At 36.7% G+C, this 22,187-nt stretch overlaps 1 protein-coding gene across 4 annotated transcripts in view; it reads left to right on the top strand.

The window, feature by feature from the left end:
• Positions 1–21,736, top strand: part of RTN4 (reticulon 4) — a 72,018-nt gene extending 50,282 nt beyond the window's left edge. For all 4 annotated transcript variants that reach the window (XM_027865225.1, XM_027865222.1, XM_027865223.1 and 1 more), the window contains 6 exons: positions 1,904–2,111; positions 5,030–5,168; positions 18,090–18,159; positions 20,119–20,165; positions 20,338–20,396; positions 20,749–21,736. In XM_027865225.1, coding sequence (XP_027721026.1) covers positions 1,904–2,111; positions 5,030–5,168; positions 18,090–18,159; positions 20,119–20,165; positions 20,338–20,396; positions 20,749–20,791 — 566 coding nt within the window. In that variant the 3' untranslated portion in view covers positions 20,792–21,736. The remainder of the gene's footprint in view (positions 1–1,903; positions 2,112–5,029; positions 5,169–18,089; positions 18,160–20,118; positions 20,166–20,337; positions 20,397–20,748) is intronic.
• The last annotated feature ends 451 nt before the right edge of the window (positions 21,737–22,187 follow it).

Here is a 22,187-nt window from a genome sequence, read left to right on the forward strand (position 1 = left end):
TTTACACGAAAATACAATAATTGAAGTGAGTCTCACTTAGGCTTTAAAAGAGGCAGAACCTTTTCTGAGCAACAGTTCATGAGTATTAACGTTGTAGATTTTATTTCTCTTTAAAATCTATTAGACTTTCCTTTTCTCCCAATCTATTTCTTACTGAGGTTTTTATCTATCTACTATTTATGGTAATGAGGATAGTGGGAGGACTCTTTTCTAATTTCTAATTAAGTCATGGCCATTTCACAGAATCCTAGAATCTTAGCGCATGGGAAGAGAACTCGGGAGATAATAACTAGTTCAGCCCACGCACACCTGAACAAAAAAAATCCCTCTTCAACATACTGTATGTGTTGTCCAGCTTTTGCTTGAAGACCTCCTTGGAGGAGCAGCCCCTAACACTTTACAAACTTAGATTCTTTGCACAGTATCATTAGGAAGTTTTTCTTTGCATCGTACCTGAAATTTGCCCTTTTGTACCTTATCTATCTCTTCTAACTTCCAGATGAGACCAAACTTTTGCTTCCCTTTCCTCATCACCTTGACATCATACTTAACTAGTTCTGCATATATCCTTGACTTCCTTGTTGCCTTGCTGCCTTTCATTCCCTGCTAGCCCTCAACTTTGAGTCCACATCTACAATTCTCCTTCTTTATTGACTTGGCAATTGATTTATAAAAGTTAATTTCAGTGGGTGAGGATGTTAATATTACCACTTGGACAGCCCAGTGACTAGAAAAAGAAGGCAGTTAGGAATCTGTCTATGGTACTAGTTCTTGTTTTAGAGAATACCTAAACATTCTCTAATTCCAGTTAGCTATTATTAATGCTTCCTTCCTCTCTCAGTCTCCTTTCCCCTGATCAGAAAAGAGAGAAAAGGGCAGACTTTCACCCTGTTCCTTATTCTCTTCCCTCAAGTCCTAAAATTAGCAACTAGTTTAATGGAGCAGAGGAATAAAGGGGGGAGAAGTTAATTTGTTTTAGATAATGTTTTGAGGAACTTTAAAAGCAGCATACATAGATAAACCAGATTGTTGAAACATGTAAGTGATCTTTGGTGACTGTTAATAAGTATACAAATAATAATAGCTAGCATTATATAGTGCTTTAAAAGTTTATAAAGTACTTTTTGTGCATTCTCATTTGAGTATTACAGTAACCCTATGATAGAACTACTACAGGTATTATTCTCCCCACCTTATAGATTGGTAAAATGTGGCTTAAAAAGGTTTACTTGTAGTTAATGTCAGAAGCAGGATCAAAAACCAGGTCTCTACTGACTCTAAGGCCTGCACTCTTTCCACCATATCATCTTACTTGCAAAGAGTTAAATGTAGTTAACTATTGATATTTTTTTTTTGTTTAATTGTTGCCTCACTTAATTAGAAGCAATTTTGTAAATATTTTTAAAACCTGTTAGCCTGGACTAATATTGAGAACTTTTGACCTATATGTTTTTTGGAGTGAATAAAAGAGTCTTATTCATAGCCGTTATTTTTAGGTAGACTGTCTTATAAATTTGTATTGAGTATATGTCAGTGTTCACATCATATGACGTGTAAAGGCTTGATAAATTTGAAATAGGTTGTGATTTTTGTTGTTATTGAATGTGTATTATCTTAATGAAATCAAATGATTATTAATCAAGGAATGATGCCAGTTACTAGAGAGATAACCTTGAGAAGAAGAATGACAATTTGTTTAATCACTGTTTTAGCAAATGCTTTAAGTAGGCTTAAAATCTTAGGTCCTATCTAAAATTGGTTTAACTATTTTTAAAAAATACATATTACGTTTAGCTTATTTTTGTAGTCGTAGATTTTTGTGTCACTTTTGTAGATTAAGCAATACTTGTCTAATAGATAAAGCATGACATGCTAATTTAAGATTTTTTTTTTTAATTTTTAGTTGTTGACCTTCTTTATTGGCGAGACATTAAGAAGACAGGAGTGGTATTTGGTGCCAGCTTGTTCCTGCTACTTTCGTTGACAGTATTCAGCATTGTGAGTGTGACAGCATACATTGCCTTGGCCCTGCTATCTGTGACTATCAGCTTCAGGGTATACAAGGGAGTCATACAGGCAATCCAGAAATCTGATGAAGGTCACCCATTCAGGTGAGATGATTGCCTTCATACAAGGCCTATGTTTTGTAATATTGTATATGGAACATTTTGAGACTTGGCTTTATGTTAGTATTATTAGAAATACTGGTATTTCCATTGTCCTAAGATCTGTAAGGGCATGTGTTCTTTTTAAAAATTAAACTAAACTCCATGGATTTTATACTTTCTTAAAAGTAACTACAAACTCAGAGAAAACTGCTCCTGTATCCAAGTTAAGAGCTATTTATTACTTAAAGTATATATTAAATTAGCATTTATTTCTCTTCTAGAAATACGTATTTCTTAGAGCAGATGTCAGTATTAAGTTGATTTTTTTCTTAAAATGAAAATATGTCTTTCTAACAGGGTTAGCTTTAGCAAGAGGTTAAATTCCAACATAAATACTTAGTCTAGTCAATCTTACTGAGTCTCCTTTTCCACTGCTGTGCCAATTGTAACATGCCAGTTACTCCCTCTTTGTCTTTACCTTGGCATGATGATACCATTCAAGACCTAACACTTCCCAACTAAATCCTAATCCTTCTTTCCTTCCTAAGAATTCGTGTAGCCCTTAAGTTATTTTGAAATGTGTTTTTGTTTTTTTTGTTTTGTTTTGTTTTGTTTTTTGGTTAGGCAATGGGGTTAAGTGACTTGCCCAGGGTCACACAGCTAGTAAGTGTTATGTGTCTGAGGCCGGATTTGAACTCAGGTACTCCTGACTTCAGGGCCGGTGCTCTATCCACTGCACCACCTAGCTGCCCCATGAAATGTATTATATTTTTGATGTAACTAGAAAGTAAGTTACATTAGGATAAGGACCAGATCTATTTTTTTGCACTTAACATTCTTCTTAGATGTTCATTCTTGTGTTAGTAATGCATTTATTAAACTGTGTACTTAGAATACTGTTAAATTGACGTTAATTGATAACTATTTTTTAATCTTTTCAGACTATAAAAGACTATATTTTTGTAAAGACTAATGATTAAGCTCACTGACTTTCTTCATCATGTAATAAAGTTGCATAAATCCTCAAAGTATATTATGTTGTCTATTTACTATAGCAACCTGAGGTCTGTAAAAGCTTTAAGGAAAAATGTTTATAATGTATAGATCCGTTGTATAGATATTGTGTAAATTGTATAGATAGATAATTATATAGATTCATAACCCTAAAATTAGATTTTTTTAGAAAGGAAAAAAAATTTAGATATGAACTGAAAAATGAGTATAGTTGTAGTTGTACTCCAATTCTGTGCAAGCAGATTTGGGAGGAAGTGGGAGGAAGCTAGACTCTTAGTGGGGAAATAAAAATCTCTGTTTTTGCTTCCTTTCACCCTTAGGAGCATTTAATTCTTGGATCAGAGACTTTTAATTCAATTACAGGTCAGATACAACCTATATTAGCTAGTTTTTGCCTGCTACGTACTTTTGCCCTGTTCGTTGCCCACTTTGGGGAAATTGACAGTACCCAGAAAGTCAACCCTGAGGTCAGGCAGAAGAGGTGGGGTCAGAGATGCCTGCCATCCTCATGCCTATTTCATTGGTGGAATACTACCAGACTCAGGATCTGGATCCACTGTCATTTTTACTGCAGTGATGGTCTGCCTTTCTCTATGCTATATCCTTCCCACTGGTCCTTAACACATACATCTTACTTCTTTCTGTTGTAATTGGAGTTCAGGGGTAGGTCATTTGACCATATCATGGTGGGAGGATGGTACCGGCTGTATTCTCTTGGGAGTCAGATACTCCTTCTCTTGGGATGGACTTCCCTAGTACCTATACCCTTCATGGGAAATATCTTTGATATCCCTCTTGCTCATAGAGAGAAAGTCTAACTTCCTCTGCTGTGGTTTGGGAACTTGGATCCCAAGGACCCAAACTGAATTTGTCTTGGGTGCCCAAATTCCTTGTTAGAGTGCCACATGCTAGTAGTGGATTGATGTAGGATCACTTATGTAGATTTTTTTTTTGTCTTTATGTGCCTTGATCACAAACTTGTCTTTACATTAGATTGATTGAACAAAAAATTTTCATAAATAGACATTAAGTTCCTTAGGACAGTGATTGGTTAGGTATTTCAATGAACAGAGTTGACATGTTTAATGACTATGTATGTAGTCAGTGGACACATCAAAAAATAACAATTTTTGATGAAGAGGGAGTAATAGACTTTTATAGGTAGGATATTGAAAGCTTTTAAATGAGTAACATTCCCATAATTCAGGAGCTGCCCAAATGTGTTGCTTTGAAGTATAGAAAGTGGTAGTGAAATTCCTTGAGTTTTTTTTTTTGTTGTTGTTGTTTTTTGTTTTTGCTAAAAGTTTGTATCATTTCAACAAAGCTATTTATTTAATGAACTACTGTGAAGTGGTAAATTGAGAGAATGCTTGTGCCTGTCTTATTTTGTTCTGCTTTGCTTTGAAATTGAAAAGTGAAATGATTTGTTAGTTTTATTTTTCCCTTATGGTCATTTCTTCAAAATTTAACAATTTTGACTTATGGATATATAAAACGGTTTACTAGGATTAATATTATGTATTTCCATTTATGGAAATTTATTATTTGTAAGTTTGTGGAAATTTATCTAGTGACAGATTGAATCATTACTTATAACTTATCTAAAAGTTTGGAATAAAAAGGAGTAATTTGGAAAGAAATAAATATGTGTTAGGAAAATTTATTGAGATTTCATATTATTTTTTTCATGACTGAGTACAAGAATGAAGCTCACCTAGCACATTGGACCATTAAAAACCTTTCCTTGTTTTTCATGTAAAAATATTACATTTATTTAGTATTAAAATTTTGTTTATTAGTATGTTTTCCCTCGGATATATTTGTTACTAAATGAATGAACATTAAATCTTTCAAATTTTGAACTTGATAAAGTTTTCTCACTAATGGTTAGTGCATTCCTTTGCCAGGGCCTACTTGGATTCTGAAGTTGCTGTATCTGAGGCATTGGTTCAGAAGTACAGCAATTCTGCCCTTGGTCATGTCAACTGCACAATCAAAGAACTCAGACGTCTCTTCTTAGTTGATGATTTAGTTGATTCTTTGAAGGTAGGTTTGTTAACTCTGCACACATTTCTTATTTAAGATTTGGTTTCTATCTGGTTGTAATTCTTGTATCAGAAGCCACTAATATAGAAGATTAAAACAATATCTCAGTTAAAGTTGACCTTTACCTTATATAAGGAGATTAATGATTTCATTAGTGGAGTGAAGTCTTGGATGAGGAAACTATTTTTGCCAATGCAAGTCAGCAACTTTTCTTCAACCTATAGTCTTGGAGAGTTGCCTAGAGTCCTGAGACGTTCTGGGACTTTTCTTTTGTGGCTCAGAGGCTCGACTTAAACCTCCGTCTTCTTGTCTCCAAGTTCAGATGTCTGGCCTCTCACCCAGTGATCCTCATTAAGGCTCAGAGTCCACAAAGCCCTTCTTGTATTCTTTATCATGTCATCGAGCTGATCCTTAGTTCTTCTGTGCTGGGCTTCTAAGTATGGCCCTAGCTTTCTAGCAGAGTATACACAGACTCATCTTTAGTCTGCTGCAACTTGCTAATTCTTTTGTTTTTTTAAACTATAAAAACTAGTGAAGCAACTGAAAATACAAAATAGCCCCCATATCTGTGCTTTTGTAGTGAAGATGGCAAAGATGGGGACAAAAAAGGGAGAGAGTCAGAAGGTTCTAAGAAATACAGTTTTTAGAACTTTCATAAATATTCATTAGCTACCGGTACCCAGAAATCCTTGTTCATTGATTAATAATTCAACACAATTCTAAAAGAATGGAATTTAATAATCAAATATTTTTTAAAATTGATGATTCATTAAGACTTGCTAATATTTTCATTATTCAGGGATTTTTGGATTTGATTTGTATTTTTAGTTCTTTGATCTGAGGTTTTCTTGGCAAAGATACTGGAGAGGTTTTCCATTTCTTTATCTGTTGATTTGTATATCTTTTCTAAGTAAAGGAATAGAAAGATAATTATCTCTATAGAGTTCTCTCTATGTGGCCGTACATCTTTAGTAGATAAAAAATACATTTAGCTTAATCATGTAGAAATTTCCATGATTTTAATAATAGGGTTTATTTTTCCACATGGACTGATCATAATGAATTTCTCCCAACTGGGGAAAAACAGCCACCAGGTAAGTTGTATACAGTGAATCCATTTTGTTTCATCTTAATCATAAAACCATAGACTTCAAGAGCAATAAAGGGTCTTTAAGAGATTGTCTAGTCCAGTTATATCATTCTGTAGTTGTAGAAACTGAAGCCTAGGGAAGCCAAGTGCCTTTTCCTCGTGGTACACAGCTAATAAAATTATTTGTAGAACCCAGATCTCCAGACTGCCATCCCCACCCCCCAACAGGCTGCCAGAACACTTCAAGTAAGCCTTCTAAGTATTTTTAATCCTTTTCCATTCTTGCCATACATTGGCTATCTGGAGTCTCACATGGCTACCTAACTCCCCAAAGCTTGAGCTAATTGTCAGAAATTATTGAGTAGCACTCACATGTAAGTCTTAACACAGTAAAAACTTAGTTTCCTAGAGGAAGAAATTAGGTTTGCATTTTCCTTGCTGATGTCTTTGGATGTATGTACAATTTAACAATTTCAGTATACTTTTGGAAGCTAGGTAATGTTGAAAGTGTTTCTTCCCAAGTATGTGCATGAAAAGAGCCCTGATCTTAGAGTCAGAAGATGGGAGTTTCAGCTTGGGCTCTGATATTTCTAGCTGTGTGTGACCTTGGGCAGCTCACTTCATATTTCCTTAGTTTTTGCATCTTAAAATAAGGATAATATTTGTATTTCCTTTCCTCACCAAGGGTATTGTGAGGAAGACACTCTATAAACTTTAAAGTACAGTGACTGGAATGCAAGTTTATTATCATTTCCTTTTCTATTGCCCAACTCCTAAGTTATTCATCACAAGTTACAGGCTGTAGCTGTAGGCCTTTGGGTCTCAGTGAAATTATTTCTGAATAGGACAGAGGAGATGTAAGGCATATGGCTGTTCAATAAACTGAGAGCTAATATCTTGGTGATTCCATGACTACTTTGTTTAAAGTATGACGTCAGTCGTAGCTTAATAATTTGTTTTAGACTCCTTTATACAATCATCTCTCCTTTGTATGAAATGCATATATCTGTCACAGATTTCATTGGAATGTTTGAAAAGTAGTATAAAGTATTTTCTGGGGGGGGGGAATGGAGGGGAGTTCCCAGTATAGCTTATTATAATTTTTAAATTAATTAACTTTCCTTTAAAAAAAGACAAATATTTAAAAATGAGTTAACATAATAGACTCTTATAGTCAGGAGTCCTAGAATACAGCTAGTCCACCAGAACAAAAGGGTGTGTGAAGTTTTGAGGGTTTTTTTTGGTTTTGTTGTTGTTTTTGTTTTGGTGGTAATATAAACTTCTACATAGAGCATGTGTGAAAGGGCAGTAATGGGAAGATGTCACTGTAGATTTTAGGGCCAGGTGGAGGTGGTTTTATTTATCCTAATGCCTTTCCCAAGACCGAGTACAGTTTACACATAATAGGTACAGAAATATTAGCATATATGAATGAACCAATGTAGCTTTGAAATGTGGCATGATTTTGCAGAATCCTCAGAAACAACAGCATTTGCAATGTATCAGTCAGAGATAGGGTGACTTAACAGAAATGTTGTTAAAAGGTGACTTTGAGTCTATAGAGATATTGTGAAATTTAGGAAGCCAAGAAAGTGTCTGTAAAATATGTCATTAGGTACAAGGCAAAGGTGAGGCTTCATGTTTGTTCTTTGTGGAAATGATTGTTACTCACCTTTGGTTATTTTAATGGCATGCTCATCAGCCTTATCAACCAACGAAGACGGTAACTTAAGACACGTGATTTAAAACTTTTGCTAATGGTATAGGATATAACTTTCACATATAGAGATAACTTAAAAATTTTTGGGTGAATCGTGTCTATCAGACTTCTTGTGTATTAATCAAGACAGTTTATTTTCTAAGACTTACTGTCATTTATTTTACAAAATCCCTTATGAAATCAGAATAATTAGGGTGTTGAAATATTTGTCAGCAGCAGGGCAAGAGACAAAATAAATACCTTCAGAGAACTTAATGTGAAGATTTTGTTAAAGGAAAAATATTTGAAATTATTTTTTTATGCAAATAAAATTATAAAGGACATATCAAGTACAGGTTTTAGAACTGAAAGGAACCTTAGGGTTTAGGCTGGTATCTAGTCTAGTCCCTTCAATTTACAGATGAGGAAAATGACTCCTAGAGAGTTTAAATGACTCAACCTAAATAGGGCGTGCAGCTAGGAAGGGTTAGAACCAGAGCTTGAACTGCAGGTCTTCTGATTTCAAATATGTTGGGTTTTTTTCATGCCCACAAGGCGGGGGGGAGCAAGTTGAGCTCATATACAGAAATTGCTTCTAGGTAGGTAGATTTTGATCCCTTTCTCTTTTAAGGAGAAAAGAAAAAGATTTTGACTGCTGCTAAATAGACTTGTTTTCTATTAATTCAGATTTTAAAAAATAAATTAAGGCAATTGTGTGTGTTTTGTTGCAAACTTCAGAAAGCTTAGAATCATTGTATGAGTTTTGCTTGTGAAATCAGGCAGGGATACAAGTGAATTATGCAAGTTCTGACTCAACTTCCCTATGTTTTCAGTCAATAATTGATTTCCTGTCTAGATTTTGGTAGTAATTTTTTTAATAGCATAAACCCTACCTTCCTATAGTTTTGCTTAAATTATTTTTTTTAATGAGAAAGATTAATTTTTGGAAGTGTGTTTAAATGACTTTGGGGGGCAAGTATAGATTAGGAAGGAGCTGGTTTGTGACTGATTTAGGTGTCCCAAAAGTCTTGGTGCAGTTTTTAAGCTATTAAAGCTTTATTTATTTACAATGCATCGCACATAGTATGTACTGAAATGTTTCATTTTATCAGAAGCAAATTTAGCTTTGAAATGGGACACAACTTCAGTATCCTCAGAAACACCATGTGGAATGAATCAGTCAGAGATGGGGTGACTGAGCAGAAATATAGTATGTTTAATACTATTAAATACTAAAACAGTGTGTTAAAGCTTAATAGCTTCCAAACTGCATTAAGACTTTTTGGATGCCCTGTATAAGTAGATGGTGATCCATACAAGGTTTCTGAAGAGCAGTTGCTCCTGACCTATGGAGGCTTGACCAGTACTTTGCATTTACATTTAAAAACAATCTTATGGCTATGGTAAATAACTACAAAATAAATTAGACTAAAATTGACAGTCTTGTTCCTTTTATAATCATACCTACTTGTCCCTATCCAGATTGAAAAGATAAATGAGATTGTAGATATACTAGATTCTATAATAATCATACTAAATTCATAATTTTTTGAAGTGAAAAAATCTCCAAATGGAGGAATAGGTAAGAAATCTTTTTAATGTCACAAGATGATGATGACTCATCTTTTCAAAAAAAGTAATATTTTGGTTTCCTGTTGCTTACATTTTGAGAATCAAAAAAGGTAAAAGTGGACCTGACTCTCTCAGTCTTCCATGAACACGATCAGTTTTTATAGTGCTATAAAAAGATACCTTTCTAGGGACAGCTAGGTGGTGCATTGAATCGGCCCTGGAGTCAGGTGGACCTGAGTTCAAATCCGGCCTCATATACTTGACACCTACTAGCTGTGTGACCCTGGGCAAGTCACTGAACCCCCATGGCCTCACCAAAGCAAACAAAAAGATACCTTTCTGAGAATCTTGGTTAGTATAAATTGCATTTGTATGAGTCATAGCAGAGAAAACAATAATCAGTTCTATTCTTAGGAAAATATAATGGTATTATATAACCTACATTTATAAAGCCCCTCAGGCAACAAAGTGGAAACCACATTAACAGTGTGTAGTGGACTTAAGTCAGGATGAGGTTAAGTTTTGGCCCTGGAAACATTTTGGAAAGGCCCTCAGCAACCTTTTCTAAATCAAAACGTTATATTTGCAAATAATTATGGAGGAATATGATAGCCGTGGCTAGTACCTCCTCACAAAAATCAGAAGGCTATTGAAGGAAAAAGGTGAAGTTTGAGAATTTGATGTGAGATTCAGATCACACCCAAGAGCACTTGTCCAGAATCCTAAAGGGAGGAAAACCAAGAGACAGTGAGTGAACCCAGCCTGGAGGTTTGCTTGGTCAGTGGGGAATGTTGGTATTGGAGTCAAAGGCCCTGAGTGCCAATAGCAGCACTGTTTCTTAATTGCTCTTGTTACCTTGGCACATGAGGGTCAGCTGCAGGAACTAAGGGGCTTGTCATCAATATTTTTTTAATAGACAAGTAGAAGCATAAAGCAGATAAGTAATAGGGATGGATAGCAGTAAGACCTGTGCTTTAATTGGTGTAGATGTAGAAACTCCCTCTTCAAGGCCGGGGTGCAGCGCCTTTTCAGTAATGTAGGAGTTGTAGAGAGTTGCCTAGAGCACTGAGAGAGGGGTTAAGTGATTTGCCCAGGCTCACATGGCTCTTAAGTGTCAGAGGCAGAATTTGAACTCAGGTTTCCTGGCTCTAATGCCAGCTCTCTACTATGCCTTGTTGCCTCTTGTGTATAAATAACAAAGTAAAAAGAAAGACAAATGAACAAAAAAATCTAAATAATTGTATATATCTATAAACATATTTATTGATAACCCTGAAACAAAAAATACTTGTTTATATTGATCATAATCCTATCAAATGAGCTTATTCTTGTAACTCCTTCTGATTTTGTGTGTGTGCACATGTTTTTAATATGTAATTCTTAACAAGCCAGGTTGTCTCTTAGGTCACAATAGATTGAAAACAGCAAAACTGGAAAGAGTAGTATGGGGATATGTGGCAGTAATATTAGTGGCATTGCTTCATTTCACTGTATGCATATTTTGTGTGCATAGTATGTTTTCTTTCCCTCTCTCCCCAGAATTGTCATGTCTATCCAAAGAAAATTTTAACTGGGAAAAGCATGGGATTTTAAAGCATCATATTTGTTTATAAGGTGAAGAATTTGTTGGAAATATAAAATTTCTACAGAATAAAATTGGACTCAATATAATCTACCAATTTGCTCTGCTAAAGCATCCAGCCAGATTGTGAACATGGTGGTGTTTGTGATCATCTCTATAGAAGGGATTTTTATAGGTTGTGATGTTAAGTGGGATAAATCTCTTAAGTTCTCTACTGCTAAGATTCTTTGATAATGGTTAGAAGGTTTTTTTTTAAATGTAATTATTCATTGGTTAGAATTCTTTTAGTGGTCATTTGGAAGACAAAATTAAGCAGTTTCGAAAGCACAAGACCCCAAGCCTTTTAAGGTATTATTTAACAAAATACTGCTGTTTCCCCCTGAATATACTTGATGTTAGACTAACTGCTAATACTTAAATGGATCCAGCAGTTTACTGATTTATTATTCTCTTTTAAGTACAAATCATATCCCATTTAGGCCTTCACATCTTATCTGGTTTTAGCCCTTATCTTTCCACACGTTCTCCTTAGAGGATGGATCCCTCCAAAGTATTACAGGCCTTCTACTATTTCACATTTACCACATATCTTCAGGTGTTAGTCATCTGTTATCCTTGCTCATGCCACATGACAAATTCACCTTTTTCACTCATGCATGTCTTGAATGATGTCTCTTGAATTATATATAGTCAAGTCATCTTTGGTGATGCCTGGAAGCCATTCACACTTTTCTCCACAAAGTTGTACTCTGTTTCCACAACTCCAGATTGCCAAAGGTCATGCCAGCAGTGCAATCTCTCATGAGTTCTGTCAAGCTGAAAAGACTCTGAATGCTGGCCCAGAGATAGATGGTGGCTGCAGCATGCCCCAAAGTGCCTCTTGAATTAACTCTGCTAGTTTGGGGCACCTGGAAGTGAATGGCAGTTTACCTAGTAGGTGATGAATTCCTTGGTGCATAACAACCTGAAGGCTACCTCTGGGTTATATCTTGAAAAATGGTTGTGAATAATTTCCTTTTTTCCTGTTTGACTTTGTATTTAATAATCATGTGAGCGACAACAGATGCTGTATAGAGCAAATCTGTTCTTGTGCTAGAAAGAGAAGACTTTATAGTTTATCATTTTCTGAACCACTTCCCTCTCCTACCACTCCCCCCTCCAAAACCAAAACCCTGTATTGCTTTTGAGGTTGGATCAGCCGTCCTTATTCTGTCCTTCTTGTTGTGTTATGGAAACCCTAGCTTTTCAGGAGGGACTTTCAGTAATCAGGTGACATTTAAGCCTTTGGACCTCTTCCTGGGAGTGACTGATTTACGTGGTCCAGGTGTGAAATCTTGGGATTCCCTTCTTGTGGGTTACAATCAGACCTTGTCTATGTCTGAGTTCCTATGTCTGTGATTAAAGTGAACTACTAAATTGCTATACTGAGGCTAAACACATACTCTAATGTGTGTTGTGTGATTGTAAATATATCAACAATGGCTAAAGTGACCTCTTGTCCAGTGTTGAGGGTTAATTGTCTTTCCCAATGAACTTCTGTTTCATGATAGACAAACACAGATTTGTGGCACCATGGCAAACTCACTGAAGTGCATGGTATATTTTTAGCTAGTGCAGCTATTTATTGGGGGAAGGGAGGAAGGTGCTGACTACAGCCATGAGAGACATCTTTCCACGAGTAGTTCCACAACAAATGCTAAAAACACGATAGCCTTTCATTTCTTGACCACTGCTTGACTAAGTGAGAGAGAACTTTTCTGATATTCAGGCCTACATTTGATTCAGTCAGTTACAGAAGTAACTACACATTGCTCCTGTTCCTGAAGCTGTTTTTCAAATCCAGAACTAATAGGATACAAAATGTTTTCTTGGTTAACTTTACACACATCTCCACTACAGCAGGATTAGCAGCTTTTTCAGCTAACCTTGCAGATTCAGGGGTTAGGGCTGATGAGTGGTATGTATTCTCCCCCTTTTTTCTGTTAACAGGGTAGTTGTGCTGACTGCTTTTTAAACTGTGAAACCCTAAAGTAATAGAATGAGTCCTTGTGTGTGGTGACCATAGAGTGCTTTAGTGCAGTGGCATGGTGAGTGACTGAATATGACAAAAACAGTGACTGGATGTTTGGGAACTTTGAGCCGTGGAAAGCAAACTGTTGTGTGTTTGAAATGTAATAAAAACAAGACAGTGTGTTGATAAGTCTACCAGAATGTAAATAGAATCAAAATGTTAAAGTTGGAAAGATCCTTAACAGTCATCCAGGCCCATTTCTGACCTGTGTAGCTACTGGTCTGTCAGTCTTCTCTTCACTTGTCAGGGTTATTCCATTGTGAATTAGCTTTAATTGTTAGCAGATTCTTTGCATTAAACAAAAATCTACTGCTCAGTGGTAAAAATTCTGATTTCATTGAACCTTTTCAACTCTTTGACTTGTCTCCTGTGTACATATCAGCTTTCTGTGATTGTACCAGCCAGGTTACTTCCTCCATCTGTGCCAGGGATTCTTAACCCTTTTTGTGCCTTATACCCTTTTGTTAATCTGGAGGAGTTTATGCACTTGTTCTCAGAATGTTTTTAAAATGCAAAAAATACGTAGGATTACAAAAGAAGCCAACCATATTGACCTATGGTTACTAAAATACTTAAAAAGCAAGTTCACAGATTTCAGATGATTGATCTCAAACTCTTTGTACCTCAATAAGTTCCTTTGGCCAAAAAATGTAATCATTCTGCAACTTCGTATATAACCTCCCCCAACTTTATTTAGACTGGTCCTTCAGCCACGGATATATTGCCTATCTCCAGTCCCATATGTCTTTGAAGCTTTCTAGTTTGATAAACTTTGCCAGAGTTTGAGCCTGCTGGTTAGTGTTGAGAGTTTTCTTCAAGAAACTTTAGTGCACATTTAGCTTTCTTGTTTTACAGGTGACCTTTGTGAATTTCAGTTTCCTAGCTGTGAAATGTGGGTAATTATTTCTGTGATACCTACCTCACAGGGTTGTTATGTGACTCAAATGAGATAATTTTTTAAAATTTATTATTATTATTATTTTTAGTTTTCAACAATCACTTCCATATGCTTTATGAGTTTTAAATTTTTCCCCCTCCCTTCCCCCCTCACTCCCCATGATGGTGTGCAATCTGATATGGGCTCTACATATACATTCCTATTAAACATATTTTCACGTAAGTCATGGTGTAAGGAAGAATTAGAACCAATAGGAGGAACCACAAGAAAGAGGAAACAAAACAAAAGGGAAAAAAAGAGCAAATGGTATGCTTCGGTCTGCATTCAAATTCCATAGTTCTTTTTCTGGATGTGGATAGCATTTCCCATCATGAGACTTGGAGATGTCTTAGATCCTTGCATTGCTCAAAAGGGCTAAGTCTATCAAAGTTTGTCATTGCACAACATAGCTGTTTCTGTATATAATGGTCTCCTGGTTTTGCTCATTTCACTCAGCATCGGTCCATACAAGTCTTTCCAGGTTTTTTTGAAGTCTACCTGCTCATCATTTCTTATAGCACAATAGTATTCCATGACATTCATGTACCACAACTTGTTCAGCCATTCCTCAATTGATGGGCAATCCCCTCAATTTCCAGTTCTTTGCCACCACAAAAAGAGCTGCTATAAATATTCTCGTACATGTGGGTCCTTTTCCCATTTTTATGATCTCTTTGGGATACAGCTCTAGAAGTGCTGTTGCTGGGTCAAAGGCTGTGCACATCAAATGAGATAATTTGTGCAAAGCATTTTGCAGATTTCAAAGCCTTACATAGATGGCAGTGGTTATTGGAATATAAATGTTGAGAGGAAAGAATTGTTGGGAAAAGAAGGAGGATAAGTTGGGTCAAGAGATGATGAATCTCATTCAAGTTTTGCTTATGCTAGTCTGTTAGCTTGAAAGGAGAGGATGAGAAATGGAAATAGAAAAGGAAATCCTGCTCATTAAACTACCTTTGTGACCTTGGAACAGTCACTTAGTTCATCTTGGTTTCAGTTTCCTTACTGAAACAAGAGTGTTGAGGTAAATGATCTGTGAAATTCCTTCTGGTCCTGTGATCTTGTAATTATGGGCCAGCTTTCTTAGACTAGGTTCACATAGCCTACCTTGCCATACCAGGCCCCTGATGATCAGGGATTTTACTCCCTTCAGATACAAATACAAATGCAGTGCAAGGCCTGTAAGTACCTATTTCTAACGTATTTTGTAATACACACATGTATATATGTATCTGTGTGTATATGTATCTGTACACACATGCATACACTGTATGTTGTCTCCTCCTGTAAAACAGAAGGTCCTAGAGAGCTGGGTCTTTGCATTGCCACTGCCTAAAACAGTGCCTGGCATAAAGCAGGATCTTATGAAGTGCTTCTTGATTCATAGAAACTGTTCAGCCACTAGGGAACTCTTGGGGGAATAGTGACTAAAAAGCCTGGTGTGTAGTAATGGCGCCAGGTATAAACTAGAGGAGGGAAGAAAGGGGGCAGGGAGAATTTGGAACTCAAAATTTTTAAAAATAAGTGTTAAAATTTGTTTACATGTAATTAGGAAATATTTGATGAAATAAAAATAAATTTAAAATGTTATTGAGAGATATTTAACAAAGTGAAAACACAGTAAGATTTTAAAATGTATGTAACATTACATTTTAAAATGAAGTCAACATGTGTCTTACAAGGATCCTTATATATAGTTTGGTGGCCCTCATTCCTATTTGAGTTTGACACATTGCTCTGGAATCTATGGTATGTGGCCTTGATGGGGCTTATGGGGGTTGGGGTGTTGATGAGAGATAAGGCTGTAAAGGTAGATCTGAAGCAGTTGATGTATGTCCTTGAATGCCAATCATTCAGTATTTATTAAGCTTCTGCTATGTGCCAGGCACTGTTCTATGCACTGGGGATACAAAAAGAGGCAAAGAAAGTTTCTGCCCTCAAGGAACTCACAATTTAACAGAGGAGACTACATGCAAACAAATCTATACAAATTAAGCTATGTGCAGAACAAATAGGAAATGATTAACAGAGGGAGGGCATTGGAATTAAGAGGGGTTGGAGAAGGCTTCCTGTAGAAGGCAGGATTTTAGTTGTGACTTTAAAGGAAGCAGCAGGAAGTCCCAGAGAGATAGTGAGGAGTCTGTCCTAGGATGACTTCTAGGTTGTGAGCCTGAAGGACTGGGAGGATATGGTCGTGCCCTGTACAGTTAATAGGAAAGGTTGAAAGAGAAAGGTTTAGAGGGAAAGATAGAGTTCTGTTCTGAACATGTTGAGTTTAAGATGTGTACTGAACATCTAGTTCATGATGCAGTATTGGAAATCATCAGACAGGATAGGTGTATTTGAGAATCATAAGCATAGAAATGGTAACTAAATTCACAGTGGCCGATGAGATCACCAGGTGAAGTAGGTTGAGGGAAAAGAAGAGGGCCAGAACTTGGTGGGACTCCTGTAGGTGAGAGGGTATGATCTGAAGAAAGATCTAACAAAGGGGACAGAGAAGGAGCAGTCAGATAGGTAGGAGAACCAGGAGACAGTGGCTTCCCGAAACCCTAGAGAGAAGAGAGTATCAAGGAGGAGAGAGTGATCAGCAGAGTCAAAGGAGAATGTGGATTGAGAATAGGCCATTGGATTTAGCACCTCAAGGTCATTAGTAACTTTGGAGAAAGCAGTTTTGATGGAATGATTAAGTCTGAAGCCAGATAGTAAGGGGTTAAGTAGAGAATAGGAGAGAAAGTGGAGGCATCTATTGTAGATGGCCTTTTGGGCAAATTTAGCTACAAAGCTCAGAAGACAATGGGATGGCAAAAGAGATGGAAGAGTCAAGTGAGAGGTTCCCAGCCCCCCAGCCCCCTGGGATGGGGAGACTAAAGGGATCTGAGGTTTTTTAAGTTGGCAGTAAAGAGATGCTAAATAATTGTGAATTGACTGATCAGAGCTGTGGATTGGAATGATTAATCTTATATAAGACGTATAGACTGAATTGAAATAGGGAAAGATTAGAGAGTAGAGATTGTTTCATTCTTTTTATTTTTATCCCTCACGTAATGTCCGGGACACAGTAAGGCTTAGAAATGCTTATTGATTTAAGATTGGTTAAATTATTTTAGGGTGAAAGTAGAAAATAGGAGAAATATTGCTCTCTGCTTGATTTTGATTCCACAAACATCATGCCAAACCCAGGATGAGCTGATAGTCATCACTATGCATATTGCCTCAGCTTTTGATACTCAGCACCTTCTCAGCCCCCTCAGGTTGCCTCTTTTCTCTGATTGGAGGGATGGAGAACAATTAACTCCTGCCAGAGTCTTTCTTTATAGAGGGCTCCGAACTTTCCAGTTATGTCTTCATTTTCCATAAATGACTGTGCTTGGTTTTGACTCCAGTATCTTTTGTGTATTGTCTTCCCCTACTATATGACTGTAAGCTCCTTGAGGTCAGAGACTGCCCTCTTCTTTATGTCCCCAGCTCTTAGCACAGTGCCTGGCATATAGTGGCACTTAATACATTTTTATTGAATTGAATTGGAAATATTAATGATAATTTAGTAGTAATGTTGACAATACCATTTCTCAAAACAATGATAACAATAAATGAATTGGAGATTGAAGGTAAAGTGTTTTGTCTCTCAAGGTGAATAGGATACATATGTAGTACTGTTATTAATCTAAGGGGAACCTGAGGCATTGTATTGGCATTATCTAGGAGAAAACTGTTTAAATCTATCAAATGCTTGAATGAACAATCAAGATTAGAAGCAAAATGTTGTATATCTCCTTAAAAATTTATCCCACATGCCTAGTTTGGCATGCCTCCAAACTAGGTTAAAGATAGTTTTTAAATGAGTTAAAAAAAAAATGCATCTCATCTGGCACCTAAGTGTCGTTTTAGAAAGGTTTAATTCATGAAAAAATGACTATTGGAATTTTGCATTGCCTTTATACCTTTTGTTTTTGTTTTTCATTTATAGTTTGCAGTATTGATGTGGATCTTTACCTATGTTGGTGCCTTGTTCAATGGCCTGACACTACTGATATTGGGTAAGTCTATAAAATTATTTGGGGAAATAATCACAATTATTAAATACTGGAGAAAAGATAAACACTGGTGCAGGGAACTTAGATGTTTAAGTGTTGGATTTGTTTCTTTTAAAAGCTGTAATTAAACTGCTAGTCTTTCAAATCACTGTGAGTATTGATTTTTTTTCATTTATAAAGGTACAGTTAGCATAAATGGGCCAACTTGACCATAAAGAGTGCCTTTACCTGACAAACTCCAAAATTTTCCCTTTTTCCCTTAATAAACCCCACCAAAAAGCAAATATCCTTTGACTGAACAACATTTCCCTTTCAGCAGAGGTCCTTGCTTCATATTTTACAGAGATAATAGAGGTCATACACTCTGAGTTTACTTTTCTCTCCTGTGCTTCATCTCAAAATATTTTGTTATCATCCCCTATATTTTTCTTCCTTTAATCTCTGATGAAGAGTTGTTCTCCAGTGTCCTGGCAGGTAGTCTTTGTACTCTTTCATCCCCTTTCATTCTCTTTCTAGCTAGAGAGAGCTCCTTCCCTGCCCCTTACTGCCATGACCAGGTCTCCCCCATCCTTAAAAATGAAACAAAACAAACTTGATCCTACCATTCCCTAAAGCTGTTATGCTACATCTCTCCAACTTGGCCTTTCACAGTTACATTCCTTAAAAAAGCTATCTACTCTTGTTGCCTCCATTTCTCTCACTTTTCAACCCTGGGCAGTTTGACTCCTAACTTTATCAGTCAACTGAAACTGCTATATTGTAAAGTGCTTTGCAACTTTCAATGCTTTGTAAATGCTTGTTATTATTATTATTACTATTATTATTTCCAAAGTTAGCAGTTATCTCTGTCCTATACAAGGGCTTTTCTCAGTTCTCATCCTTCTTGCCTGATTAGCCATGCCTTCTGTCTCTGGCAGATTCATCACCCATGACTTTTAGGGGAAGTTGCCCAAAGCTCTATCCTGGGCCCCTTTTGTTTCTTTTTCTGTCCTCTCCTAGTGATTCTTTCAGCTTCCATGACGGCAGTTTTCATCCTTATCTAGGTGGCTTCCAGGCCTGTGCATCTAGCTCTAATCTTTCTTGTGACTTCCATTAGTCTCACATCACCCACTCCACTTGGATAGCTCTAGCTGGATGTCTTAGGCATCTCAGCATGCACAAAACAGACTCATTATCTTCTACCCTAAACCCATCTCCTCCAAACTGTCTTGTTTCTCTTGAGGGCACCATCATCCTTCTGGCCAGTCACACCTGACTCTTCACTCTACTCCAGTCATTTGCCAAGTCTTGTTGCATTTACTTCTACATCTATTTCATCCATCTCCTTTGCTCCATCTGCACAGCCACTGTCCTAGTTCAGGCTCTCACCCACCCTGGATGGCTGATTAGCTTTCTAATTGGTCTTCCTGCCCAAAGTCATTCTGTATTTCTCTTACTTAGATTTTGTATTGAGAGAGAGAGAGAGAGAGAGAGAGAGAGAGTGAGAGTGTGTGTGTGTGTGTGTGTGTGTGTGTGTGTGTGTGTGTGTGTGTGTGTGTGTGTGTGTGTGTGTGTGTGTTTTCCACCCAGTAGTCTATACGCTTTCTTGAGGCACAGGGCTGTCATCTTCAGCATCTAACATAGTGCCTGGCACATAGTAGGTGCTTAGCAAATTGGGAATGAATGAATAACATCATTGTAAATGTAAATGTGGTGTAAATTATTCTTGTACCCTTTCCTTACTTATATCCATTCCAGAGCGGGGCAGGGGGCGGTGGAGAGAGGGATGGAGGATGGGGATGACTATATCAAGTGCTCACATTGAAAGAGCCTTCCCTTCAGAAGACCCTTCAACCCATTCATATAGAATCATAGAGAATCACTGTCGAGTTATATTTAGACTTGTCAGTTTGAAAGTTTTTTTGATTCGGCTGTTACTGAGTATTCCAGATAGGGGTTTAAAATTCTGTTTCTCCATTACAGCTCTGATTTCACTCTTCAGTGTTCCTGTTATTTATGAAAGGCATCAGGTGAGTTTAAAATGGAGGGCTTGATAGAATAATCTCACATAGTGTGGGGTTTATGATGAGTTGTAGAAAACCATAATGAAATAAGCATCTAGAGTTATTGGACATTCATTTATCTTTAAGTTCTTTAACAATGCTAATTCTATCTGTCAACCATTTTGCCTTGTGTTTGCAGACCCAGATTGATCATTATCTAGGACTTGTGAATAAGAATGTTAAAGATGCTATGGCTAAGTAAGTATTCCAGTCTTACTTCTTTTCATAAAAAGACACTTTTGACTTTGAGACCTTAGCAAAAATGTCTGTACTGAGTACAAAAGGAATAATACATGGTTTTTAGGGACAGCTTATTCCCCATTATTTGCTGCCAATACAACTAAAATGAGATTTTTCTATTATTTAATATACTTTTGTAAACCATTTTACAAGAAAAGAGTAACTAAATACAGCTTATGTTTTGGCAGCTTAAACATATCATTATTGCAATGTGTTTCTCACTACTTTTATTTCAAAAAGAAAAAAGATAACGGTCTTTAAAACCCTTGTCTTTAGCATTTTACTAGTTTTTTTCTCCTTTCACTTGTAGAATCCAAGCAAAAATTCCTGGATTGAAAAGCAAGGCTGAGTAAAATCAGCAGTCAACACCACTAGGAATTCATCGTTCGGGGGAAATTTTCATTTGGATTCCATGGGGAGGGTCGGGGGAGAATGGAGCCTTGACATTGCAGAGCAGTCTCACAGATCTTTATTTTTTAGCAACGCAACGTTTGAGGAAAAGTACTTGTTTTGACTGCCATGTGTTTCGTCATCTTAAGTATTGTAAGCTGCTATGTCTGGACTTCAGCTGTAATCATCTTTGTTTATCCATTGTGAGGCACTGGCTCTCACACAAAATGATCTGAGAAAGCTGTACATTGTGCTTCATTGGAGGTAGTCTTGCTGTGTTTCAGGAAGGTGTATAGCAGGTGGATCTGACAGGAGAACCCTTTTCACAGTTTGTGCCCTGTGTATGGTCTGTGTAGAATGATGCAGATTTTCTAAAATGAAATGTTTAGAAGAGATCATACCACTAAAGCAAGGAGAAAGCTTGCCTTCTTGGTATGAATCTAGCTGTATTGTGATTTTACTGTTTTATTAATTGCCAATATATATAAATATATATAGTGTTTCACAAAGCTTAGACCTTTCAGCTGCCCCTCAGTGCTTGATATTTCAGAGTTGATGGTTCTATGAGTAGCTCTAAATCACATAAGCTAGAAAAAGAAACTATATTTCTAGGAACACTACCATCCAGTTTCAACATAAAATACAACTCCATGCCCATAGAAAGTCCACAACATACACTTCGTTGCTCAAACCTACTGTAGTTAATTTCATCACACACATGGGATCTATGGACTGAATCTAATGCTGAAAAAAAATGTTGTTTTGGAAATATCAAACATTGTTATGCAAGAAATTACAAATTAAGATTTATTAAATTGCGGTTTAAGCTGTACCTAAACTAAGTCTGTGGAATGCATTGTGAAATGTAAAACCAACCAAGTATCAATAAAGCTTAGAGACTTAAAATATTTTTGGTGTTTTGTTTTTGTGTAACAAATTATTCAGAGGGTTTTTTTTATTTTTGTTTTTAAATAGCGCCTTAAACCGAGGTCCAGTTGTCTAGAAACTTGGGAATTCTTTCTTCCATTTGCTTCAGCAATTGAATGGAAGTTCACTTCTTAGCTTTCGTTAAAGTTCATAGTCCAGCTCCTAGAAGATCAATGTCCATTATGATTTTAGATGTACCCCAGAGGCCAGACAGCACAGTAGAAAAAAACAATACAGGAGATGAGCTCAGGATGGGTGTGAGTGTGAATCTTGCCTCTGATACTAGCTATGTGGTGTGTGAGTGAGGAATCACTGGGTCCCTGAGCCTGGTATCTCACCTGTAAACTGAGGAGGATAATGCCAGAGCCCTTACTTCATAGGGTCATAAAGGGTCAGATGAGAATGTGGGGAAAGTGCCTTGTCTCCAGCTTT

Source organism: Vombatus ursinus, unplaced genomic scaffold (assembly GCF_900497805.2).
Source record: "Vombatus ursinus unplaced genomic scaffold, bare-nosed wombat genome assembly UNPS02014778.1, whole genome shotgun sequence".
Taxonomy (NCBI): Eukaryota; Metazoa; Chordata; class Mammalia; order Diprotodontia; family Vombatidae; genus Vombatus; species Vombatus ursinus.